Source organism: Bidens hawaiensis, unplaced genomic scaffold, assembly GCF_021521415.1.
Source record: "Bidens hawaiensis isolate Kalapana, Puna unplaced genomic scaffold, B.hawaiensis_p1.1 tig00008841_1, whole genome shotgun sequence".
Lineage (NCBI taxonomy): Eukaryota > Viridiplantae > Streptophyta > Magnoliopsida > Asterales > Asteraceae > Bidens > Bidens hawaiensis.
Window position 1 is genome coordinate 265,604 of NW_027491637.1, and position 14,836 is coordinate 280,439.

Here is a 14,836-nt window from a genome sequence, read left to right on the forward strand (position 1 = left end):
AGAGAGTTTTGTGTTACAGTTCATTTGTCTAGAGAGAAACCGAGAGGGAGAGTCGTGTGGGACGGCCCGAGGTAGAGCTCACCTCGGGTCGGCCGTGTTTCTGTTTATGTTCGGTATGTAACGTGTTTGGTTATTATATGAAAAGATCTGCAGATGTGTTTATCCCGTTCGTGTGTTTGTTCGTGTATGTGTTTGTGTGTAATCGTGTTCTTCGTCTTCTACACCAATAAACGAGTCTAGGAGGATTCCGCACTCCTAGACCTCGTGCGGATCTCGTATCGATCGGCGAGGCCCCAGGGGGACTTACAAGTGGTATCAGAGCCTTAGGCTCTTATGCTATGGTTCGAGATCTGCGTTTTGGTGTTTCTGGCACGTTTCTGATGCGTTTCTGGCCGAACAGCCGCCGCAGGCGAAGTTATGGGGTTCAGGCGAAGTTTTCGCTTAAATTTTAGGGTTTAGGCGAAGATATAAGGTTAAGCGAAGTTATTCACAACTTCGCCTACCTCACAAGTTCGCTTATCTCAGGCGAAGTTATCTGTCAGGCGAAGTTTTGGTCAGGCGAAGTTATGGACAGGCGAAGTTAAGGAGGAGCGAAGTTGACTTTAGGCGAAGTTTAAAAAAAAAAAAAAAAAGGAAAGAAAAAAAAAAGTGTTTGAAGTTTTCGTCTGTATGGCCAGGTGTACACGATTATTGTGAGACCGAAGACGTTGTTCCGTCAACGAGTGAAACTTGTTATCTCTTGGTCTTACGTGTGAACAAATACGTGTCAACTCTGGATATGGAGTTGAGTTTGTGAATGGGATATTGATTGAAACTGGATATTGACACATATTTGGGTGTTTGTGGGCAATGAAATTGTTATTGTTCGAGGTTGACCAACTGAAGAAAGTCAAATTGAACTGAAGGTTTTTGTCATTACAGGATTGCGGTCAGAGCATATTATTTATGTTATTTTCAAGGCGTTCGAGAATTGGATCCTGAAACGTGATGCTTATTTATTAAAATGAAAATTCTGGAACAAGTTGGATTTAATCGGGAATTAAAGTGTTTATGTTCTTGATCGTTATCCCTGGTGATTGAAGATGCTTCGGATTAATTAATGGTCATGTGTGTTAGATTCTGTCAAGGTGGTTTTGTGATGAAATTGATCACTTGATGTTGAGTAGTTGAAGATTAAACCTTATCGTATGCCGACGTGTTGGTGAAGTTGTAGAGGGAGCCCAACTTCACGTGTTGGTGAAGTCAGAAGGACTCACGTGATTGGTTGAGATGATCAATTAGGCACGGGGATGCATGCATTTCAAAGACCTCAATCTATATAGTCGGAGAAGCTTACACTGAATGGGAGATCGGATATGGAAGACGCTGGGTGATTGGTAGATTTGTGAAGCTACAAGACAGTTTCAGGCACGGCTGGTTGAAGAGCAAACAGAAGATCATCAGTTAAGAGGGAGTTTGTTAGTGCATGGTTTGTAACAGATGATCTTTTGTGTTTGTTAGAATTGAGAGCAACGGTCAAAGGGGAGTTTGTTGGTGCATTTTGTGACCGTCGCTATGCAATTCTGATCAGCGGAAACGATGTACGAAGTTAGGACAACTTCGCCATAGGCGAAGTTGTAACAACTTCTGCCATAGGCGAAGTTAGAACAACTTCGCCTTAGGCGAAGTTAACAACTTCGCCTACAGGCCCAAGCCTGTGAAGTTGTTTATATATATATATGTGTGTCTTTGTTAGGTTTGTGTATCCAGAAAGTTAGAGAGTTTTGTGTTACAGTTCATTTGTCTAGAGAGAAACCGAGAGGGAGAGTCGTGTGGGACGGCCCGAGGTAGAGCTCACCTCGGGTCGGCCGTGTTTCTGTTTATGTTCGGTATGTAACGTGTTTGGTTATTATATGAAAAGATCTGCAGATGTGTTTATCCCGTTCGTGTGTTTGTTCGTGTATATGTTTGTGTGTAATCGTGTTCTTCGTCTTCTACACCAATAAACGAGTCTAGGAGGATTCCGCACTCCTAGACCTCGTGCGGATCTCGTATCGATCGGCGACGCCCCAGGGGAGACTTACAATTATGTAATTATTAATTTAATCATTTAAATATGAAAATTTACTTATACCATTTATTTGTCAATATGCAAATATTGTATTTTATTTCTTATTACTAATACTTTACATTTGTTTATAACTTTAATAATTATAAAGAATTAATTCATTATTTTCTAAACTAATTAATTCATTTATTTAAATATAATAATTCATTAATACTATTTATTTTTCAATCTTTAAATACTGTATCTTTTAATTCCTTACTATTAATGAATTAATTCATTAATTTTTAAACTAACTATTTTTTTTTATTTATATTAAAAACGATTATTTAAAATTATGCATTTAATTTTGTTAAATTTAATACCATATACACCCAATGACTTACATTACACATATATATTTTTAAAAATTCAAATTTCACATATTTTGTATATTATATACAATATATTTAAAAGCCTTTTAATATCTATATGTTTATCCAATACTCATGCTTAAAATTTATAATATGTTTTCTAGTCTACAATACTTCAGTACCTTATGTATTCAAATTGATCTTTATATTTACCGAGAAAATCATAGACCGAAGAAATTATTTTTGGTTACGAAAAAGGTAAAAATGACTCTACCTCTTTAATATATATTCTTCCAATGTATCGTGTTATCTTTAGGTTTTTTTTTTTTAAATGTTATGCTTCTTTTTATTTATATATTTGTTTGATAAAAGACATGTGTAGTCTTATAGGATTACAACAACAAATAATGTCAATTAACTAAATAACTTTTTAATTTTAATTGTTGTAAATGTATAATAACTTTGTATTGACAATGTATAATAAGTATATTGTTAAATTTGTATTTTAATTATTTATTAAATATTTATTTATTTTGTATTAGTTACCCGTGTGATACGCAGTCAGCAGTCTCAAACGATTATTTTTTTTTAAAACGATAAATTTTTTGTGTGTTATGTCACCCCACTCTTCAATCTAGAGAACTTCGTTACACCACTATGACCAGAGACTGTGTTTTCTTAACCGAGTCCACGAAGGCTTTAGGGTTTGACTTGGGCGTTCATTCATAAACCATACCACCGGCTGTCACTTGACAGTGGTTTTGTCAACGTAAGAGCATAACTTTCTGGCGTAATACACAATGGGACTAAAACCCGGTTGGGCTCAGGATTCAAACTGATAACCTCGTAATGCCTAGCTCAAATCCTTCATTGTCAGTATCCATAAAAAAATGCAACAATTGTGAAGTATTGATCTTGGGTCTCCGTCCTTGAATGCAAAACTCCTAAATTTTATTTAAGAAATAATCTATAATATATATAAACGAAAACATAAAAATCCTACGTGTCGCGGCGTGGTCGCTCCCCATTTTTTTGGAGTCACCAGATTTGCTTGATTTTTAAATGGAGGCTTCTCATGCATTTGACCCGAATTCACGGGTATGGGTCTTACCATGCCACACCCCAACCTACGGCGGAAATGCCGGGACGCGAACTGATTGTCACAGCTCTCAAGGTTACTATCATGCACAATATTTAAATGACAATATCTATATTTCTTGATTAAAATATTCTTCTAGCTAAATTCTTCACCAACCTGCATATGCGTATAAAATAAAGTTTTGTCAACACCACATGTTGAGTGAGCAACACACCAGTTTAGTTGTACATATAGTATATATAACAAAATACGTAGCTGCAACAAGTCATATGAGAATAACAAAATAACCAAATGAGCAAGTATAACAAGTATAACTGAGATGTCGAGAAGCACAAAGGCTAATGACTGGCGTATGATCATACTAGACTGAGATTATGTTGGACCTCTCCGAATGCGAAAGCATACAAAGCAAATAAGCACATAAACAAGTAAGGTATAGGTTGTTAACACATAAGACAAAGTTGCAATTTTTGAGTATAAGTATATATGAGAAAGCATATTTACGCATATGTCCCCAAAACGTGAGAAAACAAGTAAAATAGGGGAATGTGGTACTCACCTTAGAAATAAACAAAAGATAAAACGAATGCGGTTAGAACGGTAGTAAACAAGCGTTACACTATTCGGAAGTTATCAACGAGAAATCCTAAATAACAATAGTTGAGGAAAATAAATATAGATTAAATAACGAAGCGAACACTAGATAAAGGTTCGGTATTCGATGATCGGGTACATTCTAACGAAAGTTTAATATTAATAGATTTATTACTAATTTTATTATCAAAGTTTTATAATATAATTTAATTATATAAAATACTTAAAAGACTTAAATAAATATTCGTAAAACTTTATAGTATATATAAAGAGGTTTGTTTCAAATGTTTAAAACTATAAATACGTTTGGTGTATTTAATAAAGATTTCTTTTAAATACTTATTGCAAATACTATATACAAATAATAAAACTTATAAAATATGATTTTTATAAAATACTAGTAATTATATTTTAATTTATTAATTAACATATGTTCGACAAGGTGATCGGTTAATATGTCGATTTTAGTAAAATACCAATTAATTAGTGTACATATAATATGTATAATATAAACTAAATGGTTAATATATTAATATATATATCATCACAAAAAAAAAACAAAATCGGGCATGGAGGGGGTTTGAACCCGCGACCTCCTGCCCAAGCAGGTAAACATGAAAACGAGCTGCCATGTGAGCTGGAGTAACAGTTGAAGGTAAACATGAAAACGAACAAATAAGTAGATAGATCGATCAACCAAAACCCCATTAACCCTAGAAATATAAATCGATCAATCCGTGTTATGATTTAGAAATTAACATTAGGGCTAATGTTTCACTGATTCAAACGACCAAATATCATAAATTAATTACCAGATACAAGGGCGAATTGGTGAAGAACGGCCAGAAAGCAGCCGGGACCCAAACACGACGAGGAATCAATATCTGCAGGTTGCGTTGATGTAATTAACCATGGGGCTTAGACTCGAGCTGATGAGAGGGAGGTGTAAGCGACTTTAATTGGGTTATCATGTATTCTATATAGCGTTTTGATTTATTAATTAAAGTCGGTTTGATATATATGTTAATACCTATCAGATTAATCGAGTTTTCTTAATTAGATCATTGGTGAGGTGCGAACTATGTGTATAAACGATCTCCTAGTATCAATTCCAAGTAAAATCCGTGGATTAAGGAGCACGAAATCAAAACGGGTCATGGATTCCGAATTTGAAATATGGGTTTGGGTTAAAGATTAAGTATAGTAATATATTATTTTAACAAGATTTTGCGATGTAGCTCCTGCATTATAAAGGTAGTTACAATTGGGGTTAAACTAGAGTTTAGGGTGAAAAATGAATATAGTTCAAAGTTAAAAGAATATTAATAATAATATCATATTATATTGATTAATTTACTAAAAACGAAAACGAGTCGGGTAATTGGATAAAATTAATAACGGGAAAATCCGAGTTGTTACATACCAAACCCAGATATTCCTTAAATGGGTTATAACATCTCATTAAATTAAAAATTATTCTCACCAAATTATTGATGTGAAAATCCTATAAAATAGGATATACTAAAAATTATTTTGTATGATTTTTTTAAAATCTTATTTATAATTAAGAAACAATTTTAAAGTAAAAAAAATAAGCGGGTCTTAGGTCTTATCAAACCTAGATAAATTTTAAACCGGGTAATAACATCTTAGTTATTTGTGAAAACTTTTTATTATCAAACTCATTATAAATTTCATTACAATAAATAAAATTAAACCTAAAAAAGTATATAAATATTCAAAAAGAGTAATGTAAAGCAGTATAATATATATAAACGAAAATATTAAAATCCTATGTGTCGCGATGTGGTCACTCCCCCCTTTTTTTGGAGTCAACAGATTTGCTTGATTTTCAAATGGAGACTTCTCTTGCATTTGACCCGAATTCACGGGTATGGGTCTTATCAAACCCATATATTTTTTAAACGGGTTATAACATCTCATTAAATAAAAAACTAATCTCACCAAATATTTAATACAAAAATCCTATAAAGTAGGAATATACTAAAAATTAATATACGATTTATTTAAAAAAAGATATATGTTATTTATAATTAAAAAATAAATTTTATAGTAAAAAAAATAAACGGGTCTTTGGTTCCATCAAACTCATATATCTTTTAAATCGGGTAATAACATCTCATTTATTTATGAAACAATTTAATATCAAACCATAAGTATATTATTAACTTTCATACAATAAAAAAAAATAAAAAATTCAAAAAGTAGATAAATATTAAAAATAAATAATATAAAACGACCTCGTAATACGGGGATTACGGGGGTAAAAACTAGTATTTAATATAAGAAAAAGGAAGTTATCGAATTTTTTTTCTCACAATATGCCAGTTAGGCTGTTACTCCTAAAAAAAGTTAATAAGTTATAAATTGTTTAAAATAAGCAAATCCCAAACACCCCTTTAGATTGATTCCCTCTCAATCGTTTATCTTAAGCTGGTGTCTCGGTTACCCTTTCCTCCAAGCAACACACAAAACAACACAACAACACACGCCTCTCTCGTTCCCGCCAACAATCCGTAATCATGCCGACAGGTAGATTCATTCATTCATTCACCTCTTCTTGATTGTTTATACGTTGATTCATCAACCAGCCACACCGTAATTCGTTATTCATTCAAACTAACACACAATCTACTGCCGTTTATTTATTTCTGATTTGATATGCTAGTGACTTGAAATTGTTGAATTTGGATGTGTTTCATTAGCTTATTGTATTTGCTGTTGAATTATTGCATCTCTCATGTGTTACCTGGTTCCCGTGGTGTAGTGAGATCGAATGATACATTTCTGTTGTTAATAATATTTACATTTCAAAAAGAGGAGTGTGCTGTTTGGAATCACTTCAAAAGATACAAAGCTATTGCAATAGAAAACAATAAGCATACTTGAATAGACAGTTATGTATCTGTGTAAAATCAAAATTGCACACCTGCTCTGAATTAAGCTAGGTTATGAGTTTTTTTTTTAAAATTATTTCTCTCTTTTTTTGGGTATATTTAGTCTAAAAAGATGTTTCTTACTGTGGCACTATATGGAAAGAAAATTACTGTAAGGTCAAGCAAAGGTGCTGAAAACGTTTTTTTGTTATAACATATGTATTTTAACAAAAGGCATTAAATAGTATTGTCTGATGGGGAAGGATTGAATTTCTATACTTCAATGGTTTTTAACTGAAGGTTTATGCCCTGCTTGCGGTGCGCTCATATAATGTATATATGTGTGAACCCTCAGGTGGGTAAAAGTGAAATTGCACTAATTTTGACGTTATTTTACAAATCTCGTGAAAATAACGTGAAAAGTGGCGGAAGGTTAATCAGGCATCATGTGGTGGCGTTGATAGCCGAAAGACAAGGGTACATGCACCAATCGGCGGTGTCCCGATGGTTGAGTGTTATGTGCCTTATGTCCAAGGCTTGATGCAAAACTACTATCGAGCCCGGGGTCTCACCAGCCTCTCTATTCCTAAAGGGTAGAGGTAAGGCTGTCTACATCTTACCCTCCTCAGACCCCACCATAGCTTTGCTATTGGTGGGATATACTGAGTACGATGATGATGATGATGATGATTTGTGGCCTTTGCTAGTTTTGATGGGATTGGACATGGTATGTGGCAGTGGCATGCATGAGTTTACATATATGGCTAATATTAGTAAATGATGAGTGGTCTAAATAGGATTAATTGAGCCTAGGGACTTAGGGTAGTCCTTTTTCATCTAACGAAGGGAGTTTCTTTCTCGTGATGTTATATAATTGTGGGATAATATTTACTTGTTTTAGTATATGTTGGTCACACTTCCAGTGGAATGTATTTTCTAGACAGATATACATTTACAAATTTGATAGGGCACGAGTTCACCGTATTTGCTTAAGTTTATTTTTAGAAGGTATGTTTTGACTCTTTGTCGCTCATACGTACTTATCACAGTGAGTGTAAAATGGCAAAAGGAGCTATACCCGGGAGTTGAGATAGATACAACCCAGCCCCCATATGTTTTCAAATGTCAGCTGTATGACCTCACAGGTGTGCTGCCTGAAAGGCAAAAGATAATGGTGAAAGGTGGAATATTAAAGGTAATCAATCCCATGTTTCTACATGCCATAATCTTTCTAGGTTCTTTGGCTATGCAATATATCAATCTGCTATTTATTTAAGGTCTCATAATCTCACTATCTTTTTCTGTTAAACTAGGATGATGCTGATTGGTCCAAGTTGGGTATAAAAGAGGTGAATGGTCTTTTTCTTACATTTGACAGTTTATAGTCTTGTACTCTCGAAAATGTGGTAAATTCTCTTTTATTATTTGTAGGGTCAAAAGTTAATGATGGTGGGAACTGCTGACGAAATTGTAAAGGCTCCAGAGCAAGGCCCTGTTTTCATGGAAGACCTTCCAGAAGAAGAACAAGTAGTTGCTGTGGTAAGGTTCTTGACATTTCTGTTTCACATTCATAATGTCTAGAAGTAAATTACCTACCCTTTTGCTAAATCTTTTGTAGGGCCATTCTGCTGGATTATCTAATCTTGGAAATACCTGCTACATGAATTCCACCATGCAATGCCTGCATTCAGTTCCAGAGCTGAAATCTGCATTAATCGAGTGAGTTATTTTCGTACTATATTGTTTAGCTTCCCGATGCTTTTTTTTATGGCTTTGCTTTTTATGCTGTAGTTTTCTTATGTTTTTTTGATGGAATCCTTTAATTAGTTTACTGTTTTTTTTGTTCATTTTCGTCGGAATTATCTATTCTTATCTGAAGAAAGTAATAAATGCTAACTAACACCAACTTTGTTCATTTGTTATTGCTTAGGTATCCGCCGCAGTCTGGCAAAAGCAATGATTTGGACCAGTCTTCTCATCTATTGACTGTTGCAATACGAGACTTATTTAGTGAGCTTGATAAGAATGTCAAGCCAGTTGCACCAATGCAGTTTTGGATGGTACATTTTCCCCTTACTTGCATTGTAAATATGGATTTGGTGAACAGTTGTTTTATGAAGATAGTAATAAACACACGTTGATAATACTACTATTGTTAAAAGTCAGAAAAAACCACTCAATTGTTCAGCACACTCCAATTCCAAGGCTGGTGGTTTATATACCACCAAAGGTGATGCACACACCACTTACATTTGCTTTTTTGACAACCTTGCCCTTATATCACCCAATCTACTTTTTCTTTCGTTTCTTACTGAGTGTAAAACTGGACAAAGCCAAGTTTTGGTGGTATACAATTAGCCTTCCCAAATCGGATTTGTGTTAAATCATTTAAGTATCACTGTTTATTGTAATAGATTGTTAGCCAAACAATCAGCTATACACAAGAACATGACAGATTTGAGGAAGACATCCCCCGACTCTTTCTCTTGATTAATATATTGAATATTGAAGGAGTACATTATACTGAACTATCCTGCTCTATTTATATTAGAAAACACAATTAAGAACATATTATATAATAATATCAAAAATATTTCAGACTCCATCCACTTGCCTGACAATATCTTACTAAAGTCTTATCTTATTAAGTCAATAAGTTGACAACTTGTTAGTCTTTTAGATTCTGGAGTCAACCAACATAGATATTGTGGTATTGCTAAATATGATCTTACTAGATCATGCAGTTTCATTAGGCTTAAGCTGATGAATCATGAACATAGACTTTTCATCTCACTCTCTTATTATTCTGTTTACTGCACTTTTTTTTTACTCATAAAATTCAGCAAAAGATACATTTATGTGACACATCATTAATGATCGTAGGTATTACGTAAAAAGTACCCTCAATTTGGGCAGCTTCACAATGGATCCTTTATGCAGCAGGTTTCTTTGACATCATTCATCTTTTTTCTTTCAAATTCTTTTATGTAAAGTTTTATTAATTAATACCTTTCTGTAACTGTCAGGATGCTGAAGAATGCTGGACACAGATTTTGTACACTCTTTCACAGGCCCTTAAATCACCAAGTACCAGGTATTTGATATTCCTTTGGTTGTTGATAAATATTGGTCATGATTTTCCTTTTTGTTACAAATATTGAGTCACTCCTAAAATGCAAATTTTGTTATATGAAGTGCATTGTATTTTATCTAATTAATAACTATTATTCTCATCTAATACGCAGTTCAAATGTGGATACAGTGAAAGAACTTTTCGGTGTTGACCTTGTCAGCAGGTACTTGTTGGTTCTACTTTACATTAGTCATGGTTAGAACCAAATGTGAAACTGATATTTTAGTTCTTGTTGAAAGAATATGATCCCAAATCATCATAGCTGTGCATTTTTCTCACTGTGCATCCTAATCTCTAATTCTAGTTAAAATAAATATTAAATTATAATCGTTTAGAAGGGCATACACGAAATTTTTCAAGACTTACCAGTCTTATATTCCAAGTGAACTAATTATCTTAATTTCTAATTGTACGGTTATGGCTGAAAACATTTATGGTTAAAAGCATGATGGTTCATTCTATTTCGTTTTTATTTGATGTTATGTTGCGGTGTAGGCTGCATTGTGCAGAAAGTGGTGAAGAAAGTACAGAGGCAGAAACAGTTTATTCTCTTAAATGTCACATATCACATGAGGTGAATCATTTGCATGAGGGGCTTAAGCATGTAAGTTTTATTATAAAGTAATTGCATTTCTCTCTTATTTTTTGTTGCAAACAGTATAGCAAGCCATTAGTTAATGTTGCTGTCTTGTTATTATTTGCATTCTTCTATCAATGTTGGTCTATTGCATTACTAGTTGATTTCTTGCAATGTATTGACTGAGTTATTTCTTTCAGGGGCTGAAATCAGAGCTAGAGAAGTTTTCTCCTTCTTTGGGAGGCAGTGCAATTTACTTGAAGGATTCACGCATCAATGGATTGCCAAAGTAACTGTTATTTGGTTTTATTTCTGGTTCAAAATACAACATGTTGATTACACAAGACACATGTTAACCTTTCGTAACTGTTTTTGTACATGCAGGTATTTGACTATCCAGTTTGTACGATTTTTTTGGAAAAGGGAATCTAATCAGAAAGCAAAGATTTTGAGGGTAACAACAAACTAAATTCTCTCTAAACATGCATTTATTTCATCACTAATATATATATGCACATTTTGTGTGAAAAGAGCATATTTTTTACACCAAATTTGGTTTCACTCTAAGTTTGCACCGTATTTGAAGTTTTGAACTCTATTTAGTTTATCTACACCGTAATTTTTTCCTATAAAATTATTTTCTTTATAAATAAATATAGGTGCGCACTATATTAAATCGTATTTTTTTTGTTTTTGTATTTGTATAAATAATTCATATTATACCCCTGTAATTCAACTAGTTTTTATATAAACTTAGATACATACCATTTTATATTATTTTGTATTAAATTAGTTTATATGTTCTACACGAAATAAAACTAGTTGTTTATATTGAATTGTTAAATTATTTATGTATTTTTAGCTGTATACACTATACACACATAATTACAATAGCATTTATAGTGATAGAAAAGGGTTCAAATAAGAATAAGGAGTTTTTTAGGAATGGTAAGAACCAACAAATTTTTGACATTTGGCATTACAAATGATGATGAAAGAACAATTCTAGGAAACTATGTCGGTTATAATGATGAAAGAGTAATTATAGGAAACTATGTCGGTTATTGGTAATTTTAAATCTCAACCATTGATTAACATGATCCAATGGCTATGATTTATTCCTAGTATTCCTAGGAAACTACTTATTTTTAGGATAACCCTAGGCTATTGCTTTCAGGGCTGATGTGCATGGCATGTGAAAAAGATGTTATTGTTTAGTTCTAATCTTGTTGCCATACTTTTTTTTGTAAAACATCAAAAAGCATGTTTTCTGTAGTTACCAAAGAGACCCTGGACTTAATTTTCTCAAAATGACCAAATTTTCTCTAGACATTAGATTTTTTGTTATTACCATCAATTGGTATAGCTAAAAAGGATTAAAAACTAATTATATGCATGGGAAAGTAATTAAATTTCATTTTCATTATCGGGCTTGCTCAAAGATTTCAATGAGATTGTTTTAATAATATGCTGTGTATATATTCATTTTTATTTTTAATGCTGATCAATTATATAAATTATTATTCAATATACCAAATTGATTACCTTAGGGCATGGTTGAGGATAGGAATTCGTGGAGAAGTAGAATTAAAGTTAAGGATTTTTAGAGAGAATTGAATACCTTAGGGCTTAGACTTAACTTATTTAGGTCACATACCATAATGGTATTTCCCTTACATATATTATTATTATTTTTATAATTATTATTAGCTTTTATATAGCTGTTAAACTGTGATCTTATTATTAATATTATTATAATTAGTAGTAGTTTTTATATAACTGTTAAACTTTGATTTCCTTTATTTTGCTTCATACACATGTACCTAGAGCCGAGGGTCTCTCTGGAAGCCACCTCTTTATTCCTTTGGATGGAGGTACGGTGTGCCTACATCCCACTCTCCCCAGACCCTACTTATAGCTTTGCTGTCGGTGGGATTTTACTGGGCATGATTGATTGATACCAAATTGATGGTCTAAAAAAATACAAAACATTAAAACTCTTGGCTCTTAATTTGACCATCCTTGTATTTGATTTATCTAGATTAAGTTTATTGACTTTCTGCATGGTTGATTTTTTTTATTTTTTCAGAAAGTGGATTATCCGTTGGAGTTGGATATTTTTGATCTTTGTTCAGATGATCTTCGTAAAAAGCTTGAAACTCCTCGTCAGGTTTGTAGCTTCTATATTATGTACTTGGATTAAAATGCAATTTTTACAAAATGGGGATTAATGAAGTTATTTTTAGGGCAAACTGCATAATTAGAAATGAACATTAAACTGTTTCTCTGATAATAGCAAATCATTTTTTAGTTAGGTCAAACATGTAGGTAAAAAATAAAAGCCTAGTTACAGTTTTATCAGCAATAGTAGCAATCAACCTCATTTTAACTGGTTTTGTCCATAAATTACTGATGTAGCATTGGTTGATAATTAGTAAAATAAACTTATATACAACAATGATCTTATTTAAAATTAATATTCAAAAACTAATTAGTAATTGTTACATTAGATGTCTCCTGTCATATACCCAAAATGGTATATAAGACACCGTGTCAGTAAAATTTGAAAAATCAGCAAAACAATGAGTGGCTTACCTGTTGAAGAGGTCGTTCGATTTTACAATTAGTATAATGTGCAACTTGGTTGCTAAAAGCGGTAATTAACTGTATGTTGCTTCTATTTTGCACATATTTTAAACTTGGCTGATAAAATTGGGTCTGAACTTTTGATGTATATAGATGCTAAGAGATGAGGATGGTAGAAAAGCTGGTTTGAAACTTAAACAAAAGGCTTCTGCTTCAGTGGACACTGATGTAAACATGTCTGATGCTGTAGAGGTATGTACTATGTAGAGTTTGTTACAGTTTATGTAAATTTCACACGAATATGCTTTCACTTAGACTACACACTTAATGTTATATAATTCACCCAGGGACCATCAAATGGAAGCGGAGAATCATCCAAAGCTACTGTTGGAGAAGGTTAGCATCCTTTTACAAATTTTTATTCTTATAAACCATTTTAGACACATTCAAAAGTAGATGAGTTGACATTGTCACTTTGAATTTTCAATGCATAAAAACCCCACTTGTTTTGGTAAGTATACCTTTAAGATTCATTTGTATTTGTATCTGATTATTATTATTAATATTATCATTATTATTATTGTTATATGTTTTAGGTGATAAGAATGTCCAGTTGACTGGAGTGTATGATTTGGTGGCTGTGCTGACTCACAAAGGCAGAAGTGCTGATTCAGGTCATTATGTTGCTTGGGTCAAACAAGAAACTGGTCAGTCCATTCTTACTCTCGTTCAACTTGTTCAATTTATTAAAATAAGAAGCTAACAAGTGATATTAATCCTATATAGGTAAATGGATTCAATTCGATGATGATAATCCAATCCCACAAAGGGAAGAAGATATAACTAAACTCTCCGGAGGAGGTATGTATATATAGAGTATATATATATAAACTGTTTTACTGTTCCACTAAAGTCACTTAAAAACTACAAAGATCACTCAGGTTTCAATATTGTTTTGTTATTATGAAACTGCTTACCAGCGAAGTGACATAATGTTTTTTTATGTTGAATTTTTAGTATTTTTTTCTTATAACTTATTTTATGTTGAATTTGAAAAAATAATCATTAGGTCTTTTAACGAAAAAGTTAACAGTTGAATATTTTATTATTGTAATTGGTCCAATTGACAAGTTTGATGAATATGATATAACTGGCAATTTCAGTACATTTGCTTGTGGACTGATTGTTGTAATTGGTCCACCCAACCTCCTCGTATTGACAAACGAGCCAACCCATCGGACCCGAACATTTGCCACATATATACCATTTGGTACCAGTTTAATAATTTAATTGGTTGGTTTGTTATTACAGGTGATTGGCATATGGCTTACATTTGCATGTACAAGGCTCGCACCATTCCCATGTAATGTGATTTGTTTTCTGTTATAATTCTGTAACTTCATTATTTCAACTGTCATTTAGTAGTTTACAGCAACTTAGAATTGTGTTTGATTGCGTGCTTTCAATTTCTTTTAGTAAAAATGGAAAATATATAAACTGCTTGGTGTATAATTTGGAAAAATATGATTAGTATAGACAAGCTAAAATATGGT

At 32.7% G+C, this 14,836-nt stretch overlaps 1 protein-coding gene across 1 annotated transcript; it reads left to right on the forward strand.

Annotated features, from left to right (window-relative positions):
• The first annotated feature begins 6,551 nt into the window (after window positions 1-6,551).
• On the forward strand, window positions 6,552-14,748 carry LOC143530093 (ubiquitin carboxyl-terminal hydrolase 7-like). The gene is made up of 18 exons (XM_077025718.1): window positions 6,552-6,643; window positions 8,037-8,182; window positions 8,301-8,336; window positions 8,419-8,526; window positions 8,606-8,706; window positions 8,918-9,047; window positions 9,871-9,930; window positions 10,014-10,081; window positions 10,233-10,283; window positions 10,616-10,724; window positions 10,898-10,986; window positions 11,082-11,151; window positions 12,787-12,867; window positions 13,437-13,535; window positions 13,631-13,679; window positions 13,880-13,990; window positions 14,070-14,144; window positions 14,595-14,748. Exons 1-18 carry the CDS (start codon window positions 6,634-6,636, stop codon window positions 14,648-14,650), a joined length of 1,449 nt encoding a protein of 482 aa, XP_076881833.1. The 5' UTR covers window positions 6,552-6,633; the 3' UTR covers window positions 14,651-14,748.
• Window positions 14,749-14,836: the final 88 nt, after the last annotated feature.

What these genes read in the sequence shown, in the direction of transcription:
- LOC143530093 (XM_077025718.1), top strand. An exon ending in CACCAATGCAGTTTTGGATG is followed by an intron (nt 9,048 to 9,870) that starts GTACATTTTCCC and finishes TAATGATCGTAG; the next exon opens with GTATTACGTAAAAAGTACCC. An exon ending in ATGGATCCTTTATGCAGCAG is followed by an intron (nt 9,931 to 10,013) that starts GTTTCTTTGACA and finishes TGTAACTGTCAG; the next exon opens with GATGCTGAAGAATGCTGGAC.